Source organism: Silene latifolia, chromosome 2 (assembly GCF_048544455.1).
Source record: "Silene latifolia isolate original U9 population chromosome 2, ASM4854445v1, whole genome shotgun sequence".
In the NCBI taxonomy this organism is placed as follows: Eukaryota; Viridiplantae; Streptophyta; class Magnoliopsida; order Caryophyllales; family Caryophyllaceae; genus Silene; species Silene latifolia.
The window spans coordinates 190,342,535-190,363,043 of record NC_133527.1 but is presented as its reverse complement, the minus strand read 5'-3'; the positions used below and the strand labels follow the sequence as shown (position 1 = coordinate 190,363,043).

The 20,509-nt window shown below is 39.7% G+C and overlaps 2 protein-coding genes across 2 annotated transcripts; both read right to left on the bottom strand.

The window, feature by feature from the left end:
* Window positions 1-12,361: 12,361 nt before the first annotated feature.
* On the bottom strand, window positions 12,362-14,230 carry LOC141631968 (F-box/FBD/LRR-repeat protein At1g13570-like). Its single transcript, XM_074444569.1, has 3 exons — window positions 13,380-14,230; window positions 13,152-13,301; window positions 12,362-12,837 (listed from the first exon to the last, which is right to left on the bottom strand). The coding sequence occupies exons 1-3, from the start codon at window positions 14,223-14,225 to the stop codon at window positions 12,529-12,531; spliced, it is 1,305 nt and encodes a 434-aa protein (XP_074300670.1). The 5' UTR covers window positions 14,226-14,230; the 3' UTR covers window positions 12,362-12,528.
* Window positions 14,231-16,245: 2,015 nt separating this feature from the next.
* On the bottom strand, window positions 16,246-18,641 carry LOC141631960 (F-box/FBD/LRR-repeat protein At1g13570-like). The gene is made up of 4 exons (XM_074444563.1): window positions 18,414-18,641; window positions 17,252-18,098; window positions 16,903-17,052; window positions 16,246-16,796 (listed from the first exon to the last, which is right to left on the bottom strand). The coding sequence occupies exons 2-4, from the start codon at window positions 18,089-18,091 to the stop codon at window positions 16,449-16,451; spliced, it is 1,338 nt and encodes a 445-aa protein (XP_074300664.1). The 5' UTR covers window positions 18,092-18,098; window positions 18,414-18,641; the 3' UTR covers window positions 16,246-16,448.
* Between the last annotated feature and the right edge of the window lie 1,868 nt (window positions 18,642-20,509).

Below are 20,509 nucleotides of genomic sequence, written 5' to 3'. Positions count from 1 at the left end.
CTTATAACGAATAAAAAAATAAGGCAAAAAAATGATTGCGATGGATAATAATAAAGGAGGTTTGTGAGTTGAAACAACGTTTGTTATGGTGCATGAAAATTCTTGTAAAATGGTCATTTATTCTTCCAAGTAAACTGTTTTACACTAAAAGAACTCGACATTAAAAGTGATAAAAACCCGAAAAAAAATGTAAATTTAGTTATCATGGTACGTGAGACAAAAAAAATATTTTCTTTATGCGGATCATTTATTTACCTTTTGACTAATATATCTCTCGATGTACCAAAAAAACTAATATATTTCTCAGGAAAAATATAACAGATAAATAAATGATTGAGACGGGAAGAAGTGAAGTGAAGGCTTACTTAATGCAACAACAAAGATGAGTAGAAATGAAACAAATTTGATTGAGGTTCCCTTCATCTTTGGTGAACGAGTAAAAAATTACAAATCACTTGCTTATGTTTTTGAAAATGTATTATTCTGTAATGTAATTGCACACAAATGTACAACCAGACGACTTTAGCCACACATAATTTATACTACTTGTCAAAAAGTAGAAATTTATAATCTATTATGGACTAAATCATGATCATAATTGAATTGGTAATATATCATTCATATTTTGTGTCAAATTTAAATAGTCATATAGTGTACGGAGTATATTTTTTCATATTTCAGCTAAACAATTTGAAAAGGTTTGATTTTCTTTCCTAAAATGTCTATAATCGAAGGATATTTTTGTGTTTGATGCAGTGTACGTGTTTAATTTATTTCCCTAAAAAATTCTCCGATTGAATCCCTCCCTTAGAGTACAAAAATAATACTAGTAGTATTTTTCATAGGTTGGTGGGCAGTAGTATAATAATATCGTACAACCAACCTATATCTAACTGAGTTATGTGTAATTTTTCTTTACTTTCTTAAAATTTACCTTTTTTTTTATGCTTACGTGGGTGAGTTCAGAAAATTTATGTCTTTATGGTATGTCTCGGATTATTTAAAACAAAACTCAAAAACTTTAATATAAAGTTCAGATTCTACACCGCCAATCGTATTAAAAAGTGTCTTTTTCAATTTTCTACCCACTTTAGTTTTCTCCTTTTTAACTCCCTCCCAAGTCCCACCACCTTAAACCGATTTATTAAAATAAGTATCATGAGATTCATGACTAGAGCTGACCAACAGCACGGGCTAACCCGGCCCGTCCAAGGCCCAACCCGCCACCCCACGTACATGACCAACCCGGCCCGCCCCTTCCCCCTGGCCTAGACCGGGATCCATTTTCCCAGCCCGGCTCGGCCCGCCCTGACCCGTCTAATTAAGAAAAAAGCAATTTATGTTATTTAGGCCCGCCAACCCAACTCGTCCCCAGCCCGCCTCGGACCCAGGGCAGGGTCAAGCATGTCCCAACCCGACCCGGCCTGCCCAAACCTGCCCTTCCCCTGGCTTGGCTCGAGTCTGACCAGAAGAGCCCGACCCGCCCCCTGGCTAGCCCGGTGTCACGGTCCGCTACTTTTGCCGGACCGTGGCGCGCACCCTTGCCCCTTCTCAAGGCAAGATGCAAGCGACAAGGATCTTCGTACTAGTGAGGGATCGCCCACTAGCACGATACTCGGGTCTCGGGGGTGTGTGTCGGGAATCCTAGTCACGATTATCAAGTCCGACACACGAAAGCAATAAAAGTAAGCAATACGATTATTGAAAGCAAGCAACAAGCAACAACAAGCTTTTGGATGAGAAGCGGTTTTTCATTGACTAGCACCTCTCAAAGAGGGAAATTTGATTATTTGGTCCTGGTAGCAGGATACATTGAATTTACAAGTTTAGTTCAGAATAGCGATATACCTATTTTTGGAAACCTATTCTAAAACTACTAAGAAAATACTTACTACAAATGTACAATGGAAATGAAATTACATAAGCATAAAATAAATCTAAGGGCTCGAGTGTGCGGATCGTCACACTCTCCCCCACCTAATCTGTTGCCGCCCTCGGCAACACAAAAATCTTGAATGGTGCTTCCGTGAGACATCCTCGGTGAGCTCTGACTGTCCATGCGGTGTTGGGGGTTGGCTTGTACAACTCGGCTTGAATCTGTGCTTCATCCCAAACAATGACTGGCATCTTCGTCCCTTCAAGGATAGGCTGGAGTTCCTTGACATAGAAGCTGCCGAACATCATGTTCTCCAAGTCCACCACATGCTCCTTGTCTCTCGGGAAAGTCCACTTTGCCGCTGCTTGAAAAGAACTCTTTCGGGCTTTCTCCAAGTACTGGCTCCAACGGACCTTCATCTTGTCTCTCGTCACTTCAACACCTGCATTCAAGGGAATGTGAGTCCTCCAGGACGCCGAATCAGCATTTTGACGTGGCCCCCTGATGGTACGAGGCCTTCTCTCTTGGGTCGACTGACCCGCAAACCAGGACGTCGATTCAGCACATCGACGCGGCCCCCTGATGGTACGAGGCCTTATCTCTTGGGTCGATCGACCGACCGCAAAAACCAGGACGTCGATTCAAGACATCGACGCGGCCCCGATGGTACGAGGCCTACTTCTTTGGGCATCTCGTCCCTCATTGTCTACTCCTCGGTGAGGGGGTAGACTCTTCTTTCGTCCCCCAGGCCACTTAGCATTGTAGTTAGCCTGGGTCTTGTTCGCCCTCGGCTCCACCGAACCTTTAGGCATTCTCCAAGGTCGCATCCCTTGTTTCGGCATCGGTATCACCCTCATAGCCGAAATTCGATGCTGCCCCTTGTCTTCGTCGCCATCTACCGTATTCACTACGATAGACCCCATTAGTAGCATCGATCCATCACTTGGTTTCAATACTACCAATGCTTTCTGAAAGAACTGCATCCTGAGTACTAACTTGAAGTCATCCAAAAACGGTGGTGAAGTCGAGCTCCCCTGCCCACTCACCCACTTGGACCGCGACCTTCTTAGCCACTCCTTGGACGCGTCTCATTTTCCCATTGACCGGCTTCAGGCAGTTATTAGCATCCCGCAGAACTAGCCCCAACCGATCCGCTTCCTCTTTCGTAACAAAGTTATGGGAGGCGCCCGAGTCGATCAAGGCTCGTGCTTGTTTCCCATTTACTATCAAGTCCACGTACATGAGCCCGTTGGATTTCTTGGCGGAGGAATCTTCGTACTTCCCCATCGCGCTGATCCTTTGAAGTGAGCCCATCCGTGGTTGGTCTTCACCATCACTCGAGTCTTCGTTACACTCTTGGTGATAGTCGGCCAACGCCCCATCAAGACGTTCTTGAGCCCCTTTCGGCATCTGCTTGAACATGGCATTGAACTCCGCTTTGTTCGGACAATCGGCCATCTTGTGAGGACCCTTGCACACAAAACACGCGAACGGTCTCTTCGTTGTGGAAGCAGTAGAGTTTTCCGCCTTAGAAGACGAGCTTGAGGGCGAGTTTGTAGTGCTCGCCGATTGGGCTTGACTTCCTTGTGAGCGGAACCGACTGTTCCCAACGGAAATGGCGCTGTTTTGTGGCCTTTGTCCATTGTACCCACTTTGTGATGCCCCCATATTCTCCGTTGGTGCCACAACTCTTGGTGCCTCTCGCTCTCCGTGAAAGTCGAGAAGGCGCTCCGCAGCCGATATGGCCGAAGACAGAGTTTTGGGATTCTGCCTCATGACTTCCTGTTGTGCCCACCTCTTCAACCCATCAATGAATTCGAATGTCCGGTCCGTCTCGGACATTTCGGTAATCTCGAGCATGCACGCTGAGAATTCCCTCACATATTCCCGGATTGATTTGGTGTGCTTGATTTCCTTCAACTTCTTCCGAGCAACAAACTCCGTGTTCTCGGGGTAGAAGTGATCCTTCAAGATCTTCTTGAAGTCGGCCCACGATGTCACCGTAATCGTGCCCGCATCGATTTACTTGTACCTAGCCCTCCACCACATCTTGGCATCGTCGACTAGATACATGCTTGCCGTGACAACTTCCGCGTCTTCGTCGAGCCCACTTACTCGGAAGTATTGCTCCATATCGAAGATAAAGTTATCCACCGCTTTCGAATCCCTCGCCCCATCGTAGGCACGAGGTGGAGGTGCCTTCACCTTATGGCTCCCCACAGATTTCCCGTCATTGGCCACCGCTTTCACGAGCGTGGCACACGTGTTCTCTAACATCTCAACCTTTCGATGCAGATGATTGATCTCTTCCTCCCGATCGTCGGGGATCGCACCACTGATCGCTTGGATGCGGGAATCCATCCCGTCCACCTTCGTCTCAAGGTCACAAACCGTCTTTTGCAACTCCTCGAGGCTCGCAGCCATCCGCATAACGATGCTCTCGAGTTTGGGAAGCTTGACGTCGATTGTGTCCATTAAGGCATCCACTCGGTCCTCGATTGTTTCGCCCATTTTCTCGATCTCGATGAACAAATGCGGCTTGCAGACGCCCGTCCGAAGACCGGGCTCTGATACCAAATGTCACGGTCCGCTACTTTTGCCGGACCGTGGCGCGCACCCTTGCCCCTTCTCAAGGCAAGATGCAAGCGACAAGGATCTTCGTACTAGTGAGGGATCGCCCACTAGCACGATACTCGGGTCTCGGGGGTGTGTGTCGGGAATCCTAGTCACGATTATCAAGTCCGACACACGAAAGCAATAAAAGTAAGCAATACGATTATTGAAAGCAAGCAACAAGCAACAACAAGCTTTTGGATGAGAAGCGGTTTTTCATTGACTAGCACCTCTCAAAGAGGGAAATTTGATTATTTGGTCCTGGTAGCAGGATACATTGAATTTACAAGTTTAGTTCAGAATAGCGATATACCTATTTTTGGAAACCTATTCTAAAACTACTAAGAAAATACTTACTACAAATGTACAATGGAAATGAAATTACATAAGCATAAAATAAATCTAAGGGCTCGAGTGTGCGGATCGTCACACCCGGCCTGAGTACAGGTCTAGTCATCCCCTATATATCTACTAAAAGAATAGGTGAAACTCCTCCCGCCTAAAAAATATTTCCTAAGTTAGGCATAATATTTTTAGCATATATAATATGATGAGTTATAAACGGGCATAATTTTTAAAATGTAAATATTTATAAGATTTAATATATTACATTCTCCACAAATTTATCTCCATATTTTTTATGATACGGAAATTCTTTTTATGATAAAAAGTTAGGCGAAAAAATATGTTCACGAGGTCAATTTAAAATGGGTGCTGATTTTCGCAGTACACATTTTACTCATCGTAGTACATGTTGACAATTATACCCCTCTCATTTCTCCTCCCATTTTCCCTCTCTAATCTCTATCTAATATTTTCTCTCTAATTTCAAACATCCCTTCCCCTTTAATTTCACATGAAAAAAATTAAATTATATGGTAATCTTGTACTATATTGATAAATTAATTTAATAAAATACAAATAACTATGTATTGCATTGGTAAATTATGTATTTTATTCGTAAATTAACATTACAAACACTTTGTACTGCATTCATCAATATTGTAAGTATTACATTCATAAAATGCATTGAGTAAAAAATAGAAAAATCAAAGGCTGCACATACGCGATACTGATACACCATAATGAATAAAAACAAATTCAGCCTAAGTACAACGCTGAACACTGCTACGACTGCCTCGCCGGCCAACCGAACTAACACCGCCATTGCCGTCGAACTGCCCCTCCCTCCCGCACCAATCACCTTAACGCTCCATTACGGTCGTACGACAAACAATACCACCGTATCAACGACGACTCTCACATCGCCGGCGGACCACCGTCGAACCACACCGGCACACCTGGCCGTAAAACATCACCACCACACTATAAGATAGGTGTATTAGAATGAAATGAATTGTACTGATTACAATATTAGCTAGACTATTTATACTAATCTTAGGGAACTAAATAAGGCTATTAGATGGAGCCTTGTGCAAGACTTGACTATATTAACAAGATTATGATTACAAGATATTGACTGATTGATATTTGCAGATTATGTGGAAATTTGATTGCTTGAGGAAGATTCTTGAGGTATAGAAGATATACTGTTGATACGCCCCCGCAAGATGGACGTCGAGGAGAGGAGTCCAATCTTGTCTCGTAGTTCATGAAAGCGAAGCCTGGGAAGCGGTTTAGTAAGAGCATCAGCCAATTGATCTTTGTTAGCAACGTGTTGTATGCGAATGTGGCCAAGCTGAAGTTGTTCACGAACGAAGTGAAAGGAGAGAGCCATATGCTTCATTCTGGAGTGGAAGACTGGATTTTTGGCATATAGTGTAGCAGACAGATTATCACAATATAGTGCTGGGGGTTTTGTGACAGTGATATGAAGTTCGGTAAGAAGATTACGGAGCCAGAGTGTTTCGGTTGTTACAGCTGCGACGGCTCGAAATTCAGCTTCTGTGGTTGAGAGAGCAAGACCTCGTTGTTTCTTTGAAGACCAAGAGATTGGATTGCGACCGAGGTAGATAATATAGCCAGTGGTGGAGAGGTAGTTATCCTTATCTCCTGCAAAGTCAGCGTCACAAAAAGCGTGTAAGCATAGAGGAGAGTTTTTATGGATTTGAAGTCCATGGGTTTGTGTTCCTTGAAGATAGCGAAGTAGCCGTTTTAAGGCGCCCCAGTGGTTGGACGTAGGATGATGAAGGAACTGAGCAAGTCGGTTGACTGTGAAAGCAATATCAGGCCGGGTAAGGGAAAGATATTGCAGACTCCCAACAATAGCTCGATAGTCCGAGTGGTTATGAATTGGTTTGTCATCTTCACGAATTAGATGACTGTCGGTTGCCATAGGTGTTGTGGTTGGTTTGGCATCTGACATGTTGTATTTTAGAAGTAAATCATGAATATATTTGGATTGGTTTAAGTGAAGTCCAAGATTGTTTGGTGTGACTTCTATACCAAGGAAATAGGATAACGGTCCAAGGTCTTTAATAGAGAACCGGTTTGCTAGTTGGTCGATAAAATGTTGTAAATGTTGAGGGTTTGGTCCAGTAATGATAATGTCATCAACATAGACAAGCATGTATATACATATTGGTTTTGTTTTAAAGATAAATAAAGATGAGTCAGAGAGTGATTGTTTGAAACCATAGGTGAGGAGATAGGTTTTTAGTTCAGTATGCCAGGCTCGAGGAGCTTGTTTTAGGCCATAGATTGCTTTGTTGAGTTTACAAACATAATCAGGTTTTGATTCGTCAATAAAGCCTTGAGGTTGGGCCATATAAACATCGTCTGTTAATGTACCCTGTAAGAAGGCATTATTGACATCAAGTTGTCGGAGAGACCATGACTGAGTGACTGCGAGTGAGAGAACTAGACGGACTGTGGTGGGTTTTACGACCGGGCTAAAGGTTTCAGTAAAATCAATGCCGGGTCGTTGATGAAAACCTTTAGCTACTAGCCGAGCTTTGTGTTGTTTTAGGGAGCCATCGGGATTATATTTTATTCGATAGACCCATTTACATCCAATTATATTCTGTGAGGGTTGAGGAGGAACTAATGACCATGTTTTATTTCGATCAAGTGCTTGAACTTCCTCTTGCATTGCTTGTCTCCATTGGGTTGAAACAAGGGCTTGTTTAACAGTTTTTGGTAAGGAGGTGGGTGTAGCGGAAGCAAGGACAAGGTTTGCATATCGCGGGTTAGGCTTGCGAATGTTGTTATCAAGACGGGTGACAACATTGCGAGTGGGAGGAGGAGGAGGAGAAGGCGGTGTAGATGATACGTTAGAGGCCGAGAGAGGTGTTTCCGTGGTGATTTGAGGAGCCGTGGAAGGGGTGGCGGCCGCGGAGGTATCGTCAGTACTGAGTTCAGTGGAAGGGAGTGGTTCGTGGGAGGTACGTCGAGTATATACTTGGGTTATGGGTGGTCGTGTTGAGTGGGTTTGGGACTGAGTAATAGGGGTTTGTGTTGTGGGAGGTGATGGTAAGACAGGAAGAATAAGGTGACACCAATCATCCGGGTTAGTGTTGGTCGATGGTGATGGCGTGGTGGTGAGAAGACGAGTATAAGCGAATTCGTCTTCTACAAATTTGACATGACGAGAGGTATATAAGCGATTTGTTTTTGGGTCAAGACAGTGAAAGGCACTTTGAGTGGATGAGTATCCAACAAAGATGCAAGGTGTTGATCGGTAGTCAAGTTTGTGTTTTGTGTAAGGCCGAAGCCATGGATAACACAGACAGCCGAAGTTATGTAATTTGCTATAGTTGGGTTGTACATTATGCATTAAAAAATACGGTGTTTGACCATTTAGCGTTTTAGTAGGGAGGCGATTTATTAAATATGTAGCTGTACTAAAGGCAAATGGCCAAAATGTGGTGGGTAGACCTGCGTGAGAAAGGAGGGCGAGACCCGTTTCAACAATGTGACGGTGTCGTCTTTCCGCATACCCATTATGTTCAGGGGTATGTGGCGGAGAAGTAAAGTGACTAATTCCATTATCTAGTAAGGCGGGAGTCATTTTTTGAAATTCTCCACCGTTGTCGGAAAAAAATTGTCTTATTGGTTTTTGGAAATATTTTTCGACTAAGGCTTTCAATCGTAGGAATACTTGTATGGTTTCAGATTTTTGTTTTAATGGAAATAACCAAATGTATTTACTAAAGTGGTCAACAAATATGACGTAATATTTGTATTTTTCGCGAGAGTAAACCGGACTTGTCCATAGGTCGGAATAAATTAAGTCTAGTGGTGCGGTGGTTTTAATTGTTGAAGTTGCAAATGGTAGCTTTTTGCTTTTGCTAATTTGACAGCTATCACAGTATTCAAAATTAGAGAAAATAGAAGGAAATAATGCATTTTTATTAATAGCTTTCATAACATCAATAGAAGGGTGTCCTAATTTATGATGCCATGAGAGGGTAGTTGAGCCCTTTTGGTTTGAGTAGACTTGTGGTTGCTTCGGACTCAACTCGTATATGCCGTCCTTAGCCCGGCCCTGAATGAGCGTCGCACCCGTCGAGATTGCCTTAATAATAAAAGAAGATGAAGAAAAAATAGCGTAAGCATTATTATCCCGACATAATTGCGAAATAGACAGAATGTTACGTGAGATTTTTGGTACGTGCAAGACATTAGTCAATTGAATATTTGAATTAGGTAATTGAAATGAACCTGTATGGGCAATTTCGAGTGCGGAACCGTCTCCAATTATCAGCGAATCAGGGCCAAGGTAGGGCGAATGGAGGGCGAGTGTATCAAGGTCGTGGGTTACATGGTTGGACGCACCACTGTCGAGCAGGTAGTTGTTGTTAGGTGGTGGTGGTGGTGGCGTGGGCTGCGGTCCGTCTCAGTCTTTGGCGGGTTGGAGGGGCAGGGAAAATAATGGTGGGAAAGAGCTTTCTGAACAGCGGACAGTCAGCTATTACGTGACCAACCTGACGGCACCATTGACAGCGACCTTTGAAGGGTCTAGGAGGCTGGTTGGTGGAGGGTTGGCCGTGGGATTGGTTGAAGGCAGGTGTTTGGGCAGTGGTGGAACGGTAATTGCCTCGGTATTGATTATTGTGACGATAATTGAGGTTGGCAGTGGGTTGAAATGGGTCATTGATTGGAGTTTTTTTCATGAGAAGTTCATGTTGAAGCAACTTCTCATGAAGAGCTTCAAATGTAATCGGGGTGTCTCGGGCTCGGACGGCGTCGATTACTGGTTTGAATAGGTTGTAATCGAGACCTTTTAGGACCTTGGATACAACATCCTCGGGGTCCAATACTTTGTCCATTAACGCGAGTTGGTCGATACACGCTTTAATGGCGTGCATATACTCGGTAATGGATTGGTCAGCTGTTTTAAGGATCGAATCGAGACGATCCTTTAATTGGAGGATATGGGTGCGTGATGGGTTGGCGTAGGTATGAGCAAGAATGTCCCACGCCTCTTTCGAGGTGGTTGCGCGGACAATCAGTGCTTGTATTGTGGCTGATAAGGTACCCATTAGAGCACCTAAAATTAAGCCATCTTGTTTTCGCCATGTGTGGTAGGCGGGGTTGGGGGTTTCTGTTTTGTCGTCAGAGAGGACAGTGGGTGGTGGTTGAGGGTGGGTACCGTCAAGGAAGCCCAGAAGACTGAATCCGAAAAGGATGTGGGTCAGCTGGAACCGCCATGAGGTATAATTGACGGAGGTAAGCTTCACACAGTGATTTAAGTTGAGTGAAGTCAGGGGAGTTTCAGCGTCGTGGGGGTTGGGTACGCGGTTGTCGGATTGAGTCATGATGGTTGGTGATTGAAGAAGGTTGGCAGCGGTGGTTTTGGGTTTTTTGAAGGTGGCGGGTTGAGGACTGAGGTTGAAGACGGGTGTTTTGATGGATCGAAGGCTTTTGGATACCATATAAGATAGGTGTATTAGAATGAAATGAATTGTACTGATTACAATATTAGCTAGACTATTTATACTAATCTTAGGGAACTAAATAAGGCTATTAGATGGAGCCTTGTGCAAGACTTGACTATATTAACAAGATTATGATTACAAGATATTGACTAAAGTATTATGTGCATATGGTGATTGATATTTGCAGATTATGTGGATATTTGATTGCTTGAGGAAGATTCTTGAGGTATAGAAGATATACTGTTGATACAATGCCACATTAATTAGTCCTTAATTAATTTAGGCATAAACCCTAATTAAAAAGAATTAAAATTGTAAGAAAAAATCAATTAAATTATTAATATGGGATTAACGAATTAAATACCCGATCTTTATTCAAACAATCGTTCATAATTGAAGAATTTTAAGGAGATTGAAAAGATTTAAGTTTCAAGAATAGGAGAAGGTGGAGAGAACTAGGTTTGAAGATTTTTAGTAAAGGGTAGAGAATGGAAAGTTTGGTGCAAAACGTACTACTATAAGTAAAAATCGTACTGCGAAAATAAATTCCGTTTAAAATTTATAAATAATGCACTAAAAAAGTAAAATACTATATATACCGTGTATACATTGCACGGGGTTTATACTAGTGACATATTAAAAGAAATGTTAATTATCAAAAAGACCTATTTTACAAACTTCTTATCTAAAATTGTCTTACACAATAACTCGTAAGGGACTTGCTAAATCCCGCACGCTATTTTTCTTAATCCCGCACATTTTACCTCTATTATTCCCTAATTACCCTTCGTCTTAAAAAAAAAAAAATAAAGTGTCTCTCCTCTCCCTCAAAACCTAAACAATTCATAAACAACAATACCTAATAATTCACAATAATGGATTAATTTGCAAATATGACAAGTAATTTATCAGATTTATCAACAATTCGTCTTTTAATCGATTGATTATGTGTTTTTTTTATTTAATAAAATGGGTCTTTTTTTTACAATTAGGTTTCGGTGGGTAATTAAAGAGGGTGGTGGTTGGTGGTCATCGATTTGGCCGGAGTAGGATTGGTCGGCGGCGATTTGTTGAGTCGGCGCGGTAGGAGTGAGGCGTGGTGCGTGGTCGTTGCAGCGGTTGGAGTCAGGCGGTTTATGAATGATTGGTGTAGGACGTGGAGTGGGGCGGTTGGCCATAGGTTGTTCTGCCGTGTGCTTTAGGATCGGCTTTGGGAGGGGAATGGGAAGTTGTAGCCGGCGGTAGGAGGGGCTGGGGAGGATGGCCGGAGGGAGAGGGCAGGGGAGGTGGTCGGGGGTTTTGGGGTTTTATGGGGAGATTTCTTTACTTTTTTACATGGGGGTTCTCTAATTCTAATTGTGGGAGAAATGAGAGAGGCATAGTGGAAAGAGAGGTGCAACATAATTTCAGGGAAGCTAACAGGGCGGCCGACTGGCTAGTTAATCAAGGAGTAGGGTCAAGTACTACTAGGATTCTTATTGATGCTCCACCGTTTGCTCTTCGTGAGATTTTACGCGAGGACATTCTGGGGGTGGCTATCCCCCGTGTAATAGCCAATTAGTTGTTTCTGTTTTCGGGGCTTGCCCCTCATTTGCACCAAAAAAAAAATAGTGGAAAGAGAGGTACAAAATGTATAGGATTTAGCAATTCTTGTGTTGGATTTAACAATAACTCGTAAGGAAGAAGTCTAGTAGTTTAAACTTGGATAAAATTCCCAATAGTCTCTACAAGACTCCCCAAAAGCGATCTTGTAGAGTGTTTAGACTTTAGTCAATAATGTCTATTAGATTTCAAAATTCTCACTCTTAAGTTGGTTACCTGACTTACATGGTAGCGACTATAGGTCTCCACCACCAAAAAAAAGAAAAAAAAAGAAAAAAAGTTGTTACTAAAGAATGAGGACAATGTTTCTACAAATGGGTTGGTATATCAAGACTTTACCCACCCAATGGCTATAAGCCTATAAGGCGACTCAGAATTGTAATCGCCGGTGGCTCAGAAATATCTGAATACAAATAATTACGTAAAAATATTTTAACAAGTAAAATTGTAAGATCATAATTTATTCGACCCAATATACAATAAAAAATCGCGTGTAATTAACATAACTTACGATAATCAACCTATGTTAACCAAAAAAAATTAAGCTCAAGTTTTTCAACATAATCAATACCCTAATAAAAATAATCAAAATTAAAATCAGAATCTAGAAGGTTTCCTGATCGAACCCGAAACAGCCAGTTCAGGGAAGACGTCCACCATCTGTGACGCTCTGCGAAAACGAACCAAGTGAAGCAACAGCTCTGGTGTGAAAGTACACCCGTTGGTAGTGGATGCAGTTATTGATATCTTTTTCAAGATAGGAGAGCATTCAAGCAAGAATTGGATCAACTTGAGCTCCATATTAGAGCCTCTACAAATTTCAACACTTGCATAACGAAGACACTTCAGAACGAAGTCGTGATTGTAATCTAACACATGAACCGTCTCAATTTTGCTCGTCGATACCTAACAGTAATGAATAAACCATGATGACATGATCTCAGTAATAGGAATAAATATAATAGTTGAACCTCAACCATCACCTTAAAGTTTTGGTTAAAATGGTTCATGAGTTCATCTATCATGATATCAGAGCCAGCGTGATCAAAGGTCAGGGGTTCGAATGTAACTCCAATAACTCACGAAGTGGAATCTCAGAATTAAATATAATAGTTGGGCCTGAACCGTCACCTTAGGGTTTTGGTTGAGATTGTTCATCTATCATTCAGAACGTCAGTACATTACATAATCACCATCATATATATAAGAAAGATACTTACAGAGATGTTAAGCCTTTCAATGACAGGACAGTTTTCGATGATGCTTATAATCGAACAAAATTCCTCGACCTCATTCAAATGAATTGACGATAATTCAAGGTTTCTCAGTTTATCAAAAGTTGGAGGCGGCAAAAACATCTCATACATTGTCTGCAGCAAAAAAAAATAGAAATTGGAACTAATACTCCGTTTTAATTCTCAAGTACCGGGATTAATGAAAAACCTCACCTTAACAAAGTGACCCCTGAAACCAAGTTTCTGCAGATTAGACGAATTTGCAAGAGCGTTAATCAGGACATCTAAACTGGCCTTAACACCGCCATCAACACGTTTATCGAAACCAATAACAGCTGACACCAAATTTTCAACATTCCTCACATAAATTGATTTAAACGTGCCACGGACAGTCAAATGACAAAGATTAGGAGAAACAATTGTTATATTCTGGATAGGAATGCAGTTGGTTAATCTTAATTCTTGCAGAAGTGGGCAACCTCGAATAAGACGTTTGAACGCATTTGAAGTAATCGTGGTTTTATCAAGGTCGAGACATGTCATCTTTCTAAAACCCTTAAAGTTATTGAAAGGATCAATTATACAAGACTGAAGCTTCAGTTTTTCAATGTTGCTGCAAGAGAAAATGTGGGAGCTAAGCTTAAGAGAAGTCTGATTCTGATTTTGAATGGAAATGTCTGAAACACCATTTTTCGACAAGTGGTATATCCATTGATTAATATCCGGGTTGGAAGTAAGTACGGGAATTTCCAAGTGGAACCGGAGAAGATGACCTGAATGATAAATGAGTATTCTGGTCGCAATGTCGTAAAATTCATGGGTGGTGTTGTTACGTTTATTTTTAAAAACCCGCTTGAAAAATTGAGCATCAAATGTAAGTATCGGAATTGACCTCCAAATGTCGAGCCACTTGTGTGATAGAACGGACATTCTTGCAGCATCATGAAGGGGTAAGTGCTCCATGATGCCATCGATTACATGTCTTGGCAACTCCGTAATTAAGTCTGGGGGAATAACACCACCGGTCTTTTGTCTCTTCAATTTGCGCTGTTTGCTCATTCTATCCCTGAGAAAACGGAGCAATCAAGACGTCAAAGTAACCGCGAATCAGTAACATAACACATTCTTAAAACGCTATAGACCCGGTGGATATGAGTATATGAATGCTAGCAACAATGGAGCAACATAACTCTTAGGAATAAGAGTTTTTTTTTTGGCAAATTGGGGTTCTTTTACAAATTAATTTGCGATTTAGGGTCGTTCTCAAACTAATTTGGACCAATGGATCCACGTCATCATTTGTATTTTTTTTTATGTTCTTATATGAAGCCGCTAGAATAGTTAGCGGCTTTACTATTTTCGTAACATTCCATAAAGCTAGAAGATTAAAAAAAAAAAAAAAATTACATAGTACAAGCCGCTGAAGTTATTGGCGGCCAGTGGTGGAGCTAGGGGGGCTAGCAGAGGCGGTCGTCCCCTGACGGATGAAATTTTCGAAGGTTTTAGTTAAATTTTTCGAAATTTTTTCGATGGTGCCTCATGCAATTAGTCGAACGCCCCCCCTAAAATTTTTTGCCCCCTAAGTTCAAATCCTGGCTCCGCCACTGTTGGCGGCTTCTCATATTTTCAACAAATTTTCACCAATTTGCTAGCACTTACAGGGTATTCAATAAAATATGAAGGGCTAAAACCGCTAAGGACATTAGCGGCTTATCCTTTTCTAATACTTGTAGTATGTTTTGAAAAATAAGAGACTAAAGCCGCTAACTATCCTAGCGGCTTTATATAAAAACACTAAAAAAAATACAAGTGACGTGGACCCATTGGTCCAAATTAATTTGAAATCGTCTCCAAATTGCAAATTAATTTGTAAAAGAACCCCAATTTGCCAAAAAATTCTAGAAATAATCGAATTAGTTTAATACTTTAATGTTGTTGCAAAGTTGCATGTTTGTGCATAGTAATATAAACACATTCAACTGATTTTCGTACTTCTTAGTTCAGTGCAGACAATTTCAATCGAAAAGAACATAGTTATAGTACAAAGTATCTTACACGATTAAGGTAGCAACGTGAAATTCATCGATTACACCGAACAATCAACATAAAACTTCTACTGTAAGTATTACATTAGCAAGCAATGAAACAATGAAATTGGTACAAAATTTGAAGAAAAAACATATAATTGTATTAAAGCATGGAGTTTGAGAAATATAAAAAACAAAAATTACTGTTTTTGCGTAAGAAATTACGCAACTGTTAATAGTTAATACGGAATACTTGATATTAAGGTTTCGAAGAAAAGTTTACCTGAAAGTTGAACCGAAGTCAACCTTTACCCGAGGGTTTATATTGCGAAGCGTGAAAAGTTGAAAGATAGAATGTAATTTGGCTGTACACAAATTCTTGTTTAAGACGGTACAATTTCTTGAACAGAGTATTTATTTAGAAAGCTCATGCCAATAATAAAACCCTATGGAACTAAGCCAATAAAAATTGTGATTATTCAAACTGATTTAATATTTGGTATTGGATATAGATATTGATTTTAAAATATTTTTGTAGATCCAATTTGAAAATATTTTTTCCTATTTTTTACTTATTTTTTTGTAATTTATTTCCAATTTTTATGTAATGAGTGTATTTAAATTGTTATCTTCATAATGGATTGTTAAGAACTTTTTCAAGTTTTTGAATTTGTTCGATTTTTTAATTCACCCTATAATTTTTGAATTACACCGTATTACTTAATACAACTTCTTTAAGGAGATTAAAGTATACTAAAAGCCAACATATAAGTGATACTTAAATTTAACGTCGAGATCATTGAAGTAGAGGCTATGAATTGAATGAGAGAGTGGAAATATAATACATCTGTGATTGTACTCTAAAAGAGTTTGTATACTTCTATTAGGGATTCGATTTTCCGAGGACTTAGTGTCTCTGTGACGGGCAGCTCCGTCTTTTTTTGGATTAAAAGAGAAGTTTTTTGCTAGTAATTAGACATTCTTCTTTTGTCTCATTTATTATACTTGACTCGTTAGTCTCTATTACGTCAGTCACTTCGTGTACATATTAGAACCACAATCACATACCCAATATACTTATAAAGAATTTCCAATAACTTCGATAGTTTACAATATTCAATCCAATTTAAACAAAAAATAGCTGCTAAAATTAAAAGAATACAACCCGACAATGCCAGGTTCTTCAATGATATCAGTCTTGAGTTGAACTACCAGAATAATCAGAGGATCGCAAAGACGAATCATAATCAATATCCTAATCAGAATCAGAATAAGAACCACAATCACATACCCAGTCAGAATCGCTGGAAACAGGGTACACAGAAACAGCAGGATTAGGGCAGCTGACTTCCACGTTCTGTGACGCTCTACGAAAACAAACCAACTGATGCATCACCTCTGGTGTAAAAGTACTCCCGATGCTAGCAGATGCAGTAATTGATATCTTTTTCAAGATAGGGGAGCATTTGAGCAAAAATTCAATTAACTTAAGCTCCATATTTGAGCCTCGACAAATTTCAACATTGGCATAACGGAGACACTGCAGAACAATGCAGGGATCGTAAACTAACATATGGGACGTCTCTTGTTTGCTCGTAGTAACCTGACAATAATGAATAATCCACATCATTTACGTTTTATCAGCAAGCGCGATTATGACATGATCTCAGAATGTACTTGGCATAGGAAGGCAGATAAATGATACTTACAGAGATGTTAAGCCTTTCAATGGCAGGACAGCTTTGGATAATGCTTATAATCGAAGAAAATTCATCCACTTCATTCAAATGGATGGAAGATAATTCAAGGTTTTTCAGTTTCTCAAAAGTTGGAGGAGGCATGAACATCTGATAAATTGCCTGCAGCAAAAAACAATGATTAAGGTTCAACACTTCAACCACCTTTACCAAATGAACTATAGTAGAAATTGCAGAGACTATTTCTAAATCAACGATAATAGAAATTGCATTGTAAACTAATATGTTTCAACTATCAAGTAGCGGGATTTATGAAAAAAGCGTCTTCCAAGAATAATTTGTTGAAGGTACAGCAACTCACCTTGACAAAGTGACCCCTGAAAACAAGTTTTTGCAGCTTAGAAGAACTTGCCAGCGACTGGATCAGGACACCTAAACTGGCCTTAAGACTGACATCGACACATTTCTGTAAGCCAATAACCGCTGACTCTAATTTTTCAGCATTTCTCACATCAAGTGATTTGAATGTGCCATCGACAATCAAACGACTAAGATTAGGAGCATCTATAGTAACGTGCTCCATATCAATGAAGTTCGTTAATCTTAATTCTTGCAGAAGTGGGCAACCTCGAATAAGAGATTTGAATGCTTTTGCACTAAGCACGGTTGAATCAAGCTCCAGACAAGTCATCTTTCTAAAACCCTCATAGTCATGAGGAGGATTAATCGTACAAGACTGAAGCTTTAGGTTTTCAAGGTTGCCGCAAGAGAAAATGTCCGAGCTCAACTTAGGGGGCATAAGACACTGATTTTGAATGCAAATGTCTGAAACACCATTTCTCGACAAGTAGCATATCCATTGACTAACATCCGGTTGTGATGTAAGATCAGGAATGTCCAAGTGGAACCTGATAAGTTGACCCGAATGATGAAAGAGTATTTTGCTGACAATGTGGTAAAATTGATGAGTGTTGATTACTTTACGTCTAAAGACCCGCTTGAAAAATTTAGCATCAAATGCAAGTTTCGGTATTGACCTCCAAATGTCAAACCACTTGCGCGACAGAACAGACATTCTTGCAGCATCATAGAGGGGTACACGCTCCATGATAACATCGATTACATGTCTTGGCAACTCCGTAATTAAGTCTGAAGGAACATCAACGATATATTTCTTCTTCAATCGGCCTCGTTTGCTCATTCTATGCCTGAGACAATGGAGCAATCAAGATGACAATACTAAAAGTAACCGCGAATCAGTAACATAATGTTAGACCTTAAATGATATCGCATTCTTAAACCGCAAAACACATTCACCCCGATTTCAGACTTCTGTTTATTATAGAGTTGATCTCAAATCCCTGTAATTTTGTTCAGTTCAAACAATTTCAGTCCAAAAAAACATGTTCCTAGATTAAGGTAACAGCATAAAATTGACCAAGTTAACATAAAATTGTACTAAACCAAAGAGTTAAAAAAATTAGGGTTTCGATTGGTAAAAAAAAAAGAGTAAAAAATTTTACCTGGAAGATGAACCGATGTTAAGGAGAGCTTTACCGGAAGGCGGAAGGTAAATATTGGGAAAGAGATTTAGAAGAGAACCTCGTGCCGATAAAACCCTAGGAAATTCGCCTGGATCGCCTCTAATTAACGTCTTTCCGATGGTCTTGTTAGGAATCGGCAAAAATATTTCAATTATTCAAACAGATTTAGCCTGTTAAGTATTTTACGGGGAATCAGTAGATTTTGACATAAATAGTAGATTGATCAACTAGTCTTATACGGCCTCCTATTTCCTAAAATGGATTATTCAGGTTTACTTTCCTTTTTTATTTTGGAAACTTTTACTATTATTTTATTCATCTTTCCTTCCTATCACCAAACCCCACTCAACTCTTTTACTCATATTTTATTACCTTTCTTATTATTATTTTGGCTCCATAATTCTTTTTTTTTTAACTCCTAATTATAATGATGTAGTTGTATGTTTAATTCAATACTCTAAAAATCATAGTGTTACGACCTATGAAAAGGATAAACATTGACAAATTATATTGGCCCAATCATTATTTTGTCCTAACTTCGTCCCTGTTCGTTATTATAATAAATATTCAGCCTAAAAATAGTCGAGAATCATGGTCAATGTACATTATCGGAGATGCCTAAAAGCAATGTGAAAGATCACAAAATCTCATTTGTGATGGCATATATCCGTCACTTTGGAGTGACGGATACCATTTTCCCTCACAAATGACCCAAATAGAGGAGAGAGGGAAGCACATGGGGGTGCCCCACCCTGTCCCCCCTATTCGTTTTGTGAGTGACATTATCCGTCACTTGCTCCGACCCGTCTTCAGCAAAACTAATTGGTGAAAGATCATTATGAGGCGTAAGGACCGTAATTCTTAAACTGGACAGTTTTACTTTATACACAACGTTAAAAAAGAGTAAGAATAACATGTAAGTGTGTAATACTTAAACTTAACGTCGCGTGATTGTTTGTTAGGAAAACTAGAGAAATCATAATTAGAAAATACATTATCGTTTAAACATAACTACTCTACCAATTTCAAAATATCGAAAATCCATTCAATTAAACAAAATTATAAATATATATTTACAACTTTTTAATTTTACTCTATGCAGTATGAAGCTTTATTTCATTCGAGATCATGGTGAGTTGGGGATTATAGTCAATTGACCTTGAACGGTCATAGGTCAAAGGGTGAACGCATAAAATTGAAGGCCGTTCTCCATTTGCTTAGTTGACCCGTTGACCTTGACTTATAACGATGCTCCTCGGTGAAAATTGTATCTCTCCGTCAACTTTTTTTTTTCCATTCATCAACTTCTTATTTCCAAGAGAAATTACACTCACCATCCGGTCAATAGTTATCATTTTTCATTTGTAAATTAATTAGATGTAATTATTAGTTAATACTCCGTAATTATTATTTATATTTACAGTAAATTTTATCTTGCAAGTGTTCATGTACGGTTGGGAGATTTGTGATCCAATAATATTAATACTCCGTATTAATTAAAATGCTTTCTCTCACATTTCCTTAATCTTTGTGACGAATTCAATAATAGGAACCAAGGGAGTACACTATTATTATCCATGGACCATGATTAAAGTCAAAATTTAAGAAAGATCTAAACAAGATTCCGTAAAACATCATGCTAAGCTTGTCATCCCACGCACTAAAATTAAAGTCAATTTTATAATAATAACTCCTAAAACTAAGGCCATATGCTTTTGAACTTAATTTCAACCCATTTCAATTCAAATTAGCTTTATTCAATTTAGTTTAGTTCTTCACAAATTAACTGTTATTTCATTTCAGTTCAGTTCAGTTTAGCTCCATTCAGTTCCGTTCAACTTCATTCAATTCAGTTTAATTCAGACAATTTCGATCCAAAAAACAGCGCCTAATTAATTAAAGTCAACTTTATCATTAGTTCATTACATAACATTTCTTTGTTCTGCCTTTTCAAGTGATCAAGTCAAACATGACGGGCGAAGGTATACTAATTACTCCGTATTAAATTTAAATATTTAATATAGTTTAGTTTTGTAGTCTAGTAAGCTTTGGCTGACAAATTTGACTATTGAAAA

Coding starts and splice junctions, on each gene's coding strand:
- LOC141631968 (XM_074444569.1), bottom strand. CDS start 14,225: ATGAGCAAACAGCGCAAATTGAAGAGACAAAAGACCGGTGGTGTTATT. Junction 13,302..13,379: donor TCAGGGGTCACTTTGTTAAG/GTGAGGTTTTTC, acceptor TTTTTGCTGCAG/ACAATGTATGAGATGTTTTT. Junction 12,838..13,151: donor TTGAAAGGCTTAACATCTCT/GTAAGTATCTTT, acceptor CATTACTGTTAG/GTATCGACGAGCAAAATTGA.
- LOC141631960 (XM_074444563.1), bottom strand. CDS start 18,091: ATGAGCAAACGAGGCCGATTGAAGAAGAAATATATCGTTGATGTTCCT. Junction 17,053..17,251: donor TCAGGGGTCACTTTGTCAAG/GTGAGTTGCTGT, acceptor TTTTTGCTGCAG/GCAATTTATCAGATGTTCAT. Junction 16,797..16,902: donor TTGAAAGGCTTAACATCTCT/GTAAGTATCATT, acceptor CATTATTGTCAG/GTTACTACGAGCAAACAAGA.